The sequence below is a fragment of the Phaethon lepturus genome, unplaced genomic scaffold, assembly GCF_000687285.1.
Source record: "Phaethon lepturus isolate BGI_N335 unplaced genomic scaffold, ASM68728v1 Scaffold43020, whole genome shotgun sequence".
Taxonomy (NCBI): Eukaryota; Metazoa; Chordata; class Aves; order Phaethontiformes; family Phaethontidae; genus Phaethon; species Phaethon lepturus.
In genome coordinates this window covers 1-4,973 of record NW_010513352.1, presented here as the reverse complement: position 1 = coordinate 4,973, position 4,973 = coordinate 1, and the positions used below count along the sequence as shown (strand labels likewise).

Sequence of the window (4,973 nt, the reverse complement as noted above, 5' to 3'; positions counted from 1 at the left end):
AGCGCTTCGCGGTGAGCCCGGGGCAGTGAGGCGGCGTGGTAGCCGCGGTGAACAGCCACGCTATCAGCCGTGGGAGCCTCGCGTCTCCCGCCAGCTCAGGGTTTTGGCTGTGGGGTGCCACGACTGCCCCGAAGGGCAGGCAGGGAGGGCAGCACCCGGTGGACGATGCCGGGGTGCCGGGTCACCACCACCATGCCAGGATTCACCCTCTGGCCTCATCCCTCTGGAAAGAGGCTTCAAAGGTTGGCGAAAGCAGGTCCCCGTCCTGACCTGGCGCTGCGGTACGGGCCCATCGCCCGCGCACTGCGGCAGCACTTGGTGAACTTGACCTCTAAAGGCGGTGTCAGCTACTCATCTTTAAGCGGTGCGGTCTTTTAACACGACAGGTGATCCAACACCAGCCAAAAGCGATTCACACTGCAATTGCGTCATACGTTCTTACCCACATAATTCAATTGTTTGTGGAAACTTGCAGCCCTTCACTTTAATAACAGGGTGCTGAACTGATGCTTTTCTCTGAACGTGTATAATTACTGTCAAGATCTTTTTTGTTAAAAAACAGAAGTAAAAACAATACTGAATTTCAGCAAACACATGCAATTTATATTACAAGCAGCACCAGTGCTGGGAACATGATAGTCCGTGCTTCAGCAGCAGCCAGGTATCAAAAGACACAGGAAATTTAATTTTTTTTTTCCATTAACAGAGAAGATGCAACCAGATTGAGACACAATAGATGCAGCCGTTTAAAAGGCAGGAATCTGCCGTAATGCCCCATTCTCATATGCACTAGATTTACTTACAAATACATGTGCCTAAGTGAGATAAAAATGAGATTCAAGTGGTTTCCTGACCACAACTTAAAAATACATTGTTCCATAAACCTACTTTTGTTCATCAAAGCTGCTTGCAGCACTCAGCCGGGCTGGTGAGGGACTCTTTGGATGAGCCAACTGTCAAAATAAGAAAAAGGTCAGATCTTGGAAGATGAACTTAGTGCTAATTATGACCAAGATAAAATACAGTGTAATTCTTAACTGACATTCATAAAATAAAACAGACACAGCAAAAAATAAAAGACATTATTAACCCTCAGATTTTGTTCTCCTGTAAACTGGAACTATGAAGCCAGAGTGTGCATTGATGCACTAGAATGGCCATCAAAAAAGCAGCTTTTCCTCATACCATTGTCAAATAACCTGCTGGAAGACAGGCAATGGCACTTCCATTCTGCAGTTTCCTTACCATTAATGTGGGAATCAGTAAAACAAGCACCCTTATTTGTGGGTACTTAGGGCTTTTGGATGAGAATTATGGAGAGTCTGTAACTTGTGTAATAAATACCAATGGCACTGCACCGTAGGGCAAAAAATCAGTATGAAATTCTATGGATTTTAAAGCCAATTTATCGTTCCAAAAAGAGACACCATGACTTGCCTGAAATTTGCGCCGTAGTGCCTGTGTCATTATTGGTGTCAACCCAGACCCAAATTCAATGTTTTCTTTACTATTTAGTGGAGTGCCACCGGGACTTCTGAAAAGATTGAAAACAAGGGGAGTTATGATTAGTTTTCTATTTTTTCTAGAAAAACAAAACAAGAGAATAGAAAGGAACTTACCTTTGTATATTGACTTTCTTCAGATGTTTTCGAAGATCTAACTGATTTTTAGGAGGTGTACTGAAAGAACAAAACAAATTGTTAAAACATTTTCCACTCTGCAAACAACATTAATCACTGTTTAGAACTGGAAAGTCTACTATCAAAGAAAGGAAGAAAACATCTTACATTAAGGGGTTTGTAACGTGAGCTGATGGCTTGGATTTAGGTCTCAGGCTAACACTCTGTAAATCTGAGACTGTAATTAATGCCCTGCGTGGCCTCACTGGTGATTCTGCCTGAAGTGAGAAAAGAAATGTTACCACAAATAAACTTTAGAAGGCCTCACTGACCTTAAATCTATTTAATATTTATACTCTGGAAGACTTCTGTTGTTTATCAGTTTTACGCTTTTTTGAATAATTAAGATTTTAATGTGCCTTGGACAAAAATAGGTTTATTTATTAAAAAAACCTACTTCTGCAAACAAGATTTTGGCCAGGCAAAAGAAAGCCTAAAATCCATTGATAACATACAGACATAAAGCTACATGAAAGCTACATGCCCTTAATGTAAAATTAGAAGAACTGACCTGCATGCCAGCCAAGACTGGAGTTAGTCACTTAATTCTTCACCTCAAATGCCCAGGTGCAGAATTAGAAGGATCACTTACAGCTGATCACTGGGTTTTTGGAGGAGAAGAATTAATTTATTGAAAAAATTCTATGAGGGGCTAAGACAAGCGTTGCAGGCAGTTCCAGTGATACACCATCATCCATTTATCCATGTGTCCTCTGGTTTACCTTGTCCATTCTCAGGTTGCTGCCCGTCTTCTTCAGTTTTACATTCAGGAGATCTTTGAGAGTGATCTGCATCGGCCCATCTTTTTCCAGTGATAGTTCCTGAAAACAAGGGTGGTTGGAAGGGAAATTAGAATCAGCAAGCGACTGAGCTTTCACAAAGACACACATTCCTGATGAAACCAGGTCCAAAGAACCCAGCCATGAGTGAAAAAATAGAGGAACCTTCTTACTCCCTACCAGAAGTGCTTTAGAGCCGTTGCCCCGTTTGAGGAGGAGAGGTGCTGGCGGCAGTTTTGGTGGGGGCAGTGGTGGTGGTGGCGGTGGTGGAGGAGGAGGAAGAGATGGAGGGGGTGCAGATACAGGCTGCAGCTGTACTGCGGAAGGCCCAGATACTGATGGTGGCGGGCCCATCTGCATTTGTACAGGAGCACCCAGAACTGGTTTATTACACCTTTGACAAAGAGAATTTTCTGAAGACAAAGCTGCAATTCCATTCATCTGAAAACAATATATAAGAGAATATTAAATCCACTGGCAAAAGTAGACGGAATTTCAGAGAACAAAGGTTCTGGCTTCAGCTGATCCAGAAAACCATAAAAAGTCTCTTAGGAGGCTCACTAGCAAACCAGTCCCCTCTAGCTACGAAGTAACTGCAGTTTAGTAACGCTAAGAAGTTAGAAGAAGTGAAACAATGTCCAACAAGACGCTCTTAAGATTTCAGTTTACATGCACTGACCACAAGTTCCTTACATGCTTACATGAGCAAACGTTATCCGGCCACACTGGGGTTGAGACTAACCTGGAGTGTTCCTTGTAGTCTGGAAAATTCAGTTTCCAACTTTTCCAGCTGCTCTCTGAATGCATTTAACTCCCTTAAGTAGATTTGTGATGGAAATATGGTGTCTTTAACCACCTTAAAACTCTGAGCATAAAAAGAAACCGGGTAAGTGTTTTCACCAAGTTAGGTTTCCAGAGACAGGGTTATGATTACCATAGAAAGTTCGATCGCAAGGTCTTCTCACTGTAGTCAATGGAAAAGCACAACACAAAGATACAAAATTTTACCAAATATTTCCTTGGCAGGAATCCAAGGAATGAGTTTCTAAAAAAAACAAAAACCCCAACCAACTTTCACTTCATCTACGAATTCTAAAGTATAATTCACAGTTGACCTGAAAAATTCATACAATCATTTCTGCTATGAAAGAAAGACTGTACTCTCTGTCACTGCAAATCCAAATGATATTCCAGTAAAAAAACTCTAATTGCACATATGCCTTTAATGTCCACAGTTGCCTTGACAGTCTTCTCATACTTATTCCTTTGACAGTAAACACAAAATATACTTTAGATTGTTTCAGCAAACGTAAATTTACAGCTTAGTTCTCAAATTTGACTGTATATCCTGCCTCTGAGTGCTAGGAACAACCTCATGCATTGGCAAAAATAGACAGGTAGAAAACTTACCTGTGCAACCGTGTTCTGGCACCAACAATACAAAAATGATGCAGTTGTCGTAAAGGGTTTTACCATATTTTTTACACTGGGCAATGCTAATGACCAGAGTGAGGACAGATGGCTTGGGACAATTGATGTATTCAGGGGAAGATCACCTGCTGACCTGGGACAAAACATTTCAGAATGAGGCCATGATTATATTTATCACTTCAGCCTTTAAAAACATTAACTCACCAATCATCTGGAAATCATAAGCAACCAGCCGCAGTGTGAATGTGAGCAGAGAGACCAGGAAAGACAAGATACATCTTGATAAAGAGGGGAAAAAAATCCTGTATTTACAACACATTTTTATCCAAATTGCTCTTCCTGCACATTAAAGTTAACGACAGAGTACTAGAAGATATACAAGATGAGAGAATTCCACAGCATCCATGCCAGGATGTAGTTAGGCTCCAAACACAATTCTATTGCGTCAGTTCCATGACGTATCGGAGCAAACAGTGGACCCAGAAATTGTGTTAAAAAGAGAAGTTCAAACTGAGCCTCTTACCGCAGAGAAGGACAACCTGAGCCCTGGAGGTTTGAAGCATCTCCTTTTTTTTCAAGTAGAAACTTTGCTCTGGCTCTCTGTTTTCGCCGGCGTTTCTTATACTTTGCCATCACTGTTAACAATCACACATTTAAATTAATGTATAGAAATGTACCCACTTTCACGCAGGGACAGAGCTATCACCAAACAGGTAGGGAAGAACATTGACTGGATCTCAAAAATCCAGTCAGAAGTTATTCACAGTTGTCTTGCTAGAAGCATTTCATACAACTGATAAAAAATACCTTCTTCTCTCAAGTTCCTATGATCCACTGGGATGTATTTGTACATGAGAGGGGCGAACAACGTAAAAAGTACCATTTTATACAGGCTTTTGTCGACAGCTTTTCTTTATCCTGAAGTGCATTTGAAATAGTGCCGTTTGGGGAAATTACGTTGGTGAAGAACGTAGGCAAATGACTCGAAGAAACCAAGGAAAGAGGGCCCGGGACTTCCCTGTCCGTAGGTGCCTGCTCAAGCGTTACCTCAGCAACCGCCGCACGTTGCCGCGGCGCGACCCCC

General features: G+C 41.9%; 1 protein-coding gene across 1 annotated transcript; it reads right to left on the bottom strand.

Annotated features, from left to right (window-relative positions):
* Window positions 1-884: 884 nt before the first annotated feature.
* Window positions 885-4,522, bottom strand: PRR11 (proline rich 11). Its single transcript, XM_010289856.1, has 9 exons — window positions 4,413-4,522; window positions 3,869-4,022; window positions 3,201-3,323; window positions 2,639-2,899; window positions 2,402-2,500; window positions 1,788-1,897; window positions 1,620-1,679; window positions 1,438-1,534; window positions 885-953 (listed from the first exon to the last, which is right to left on the bottom strand). The coding sequence occupies exons 1-9, from the start codon at window positions 4,520-4,522 to the stop codon at window positions 885-887; spliced, it is 1,083 nt and encodes a 360-aa protein (XP_010288158.1).
* Between the last annotated feature and the right edge of the window lie 451 nt (window positions 4,523-4,973).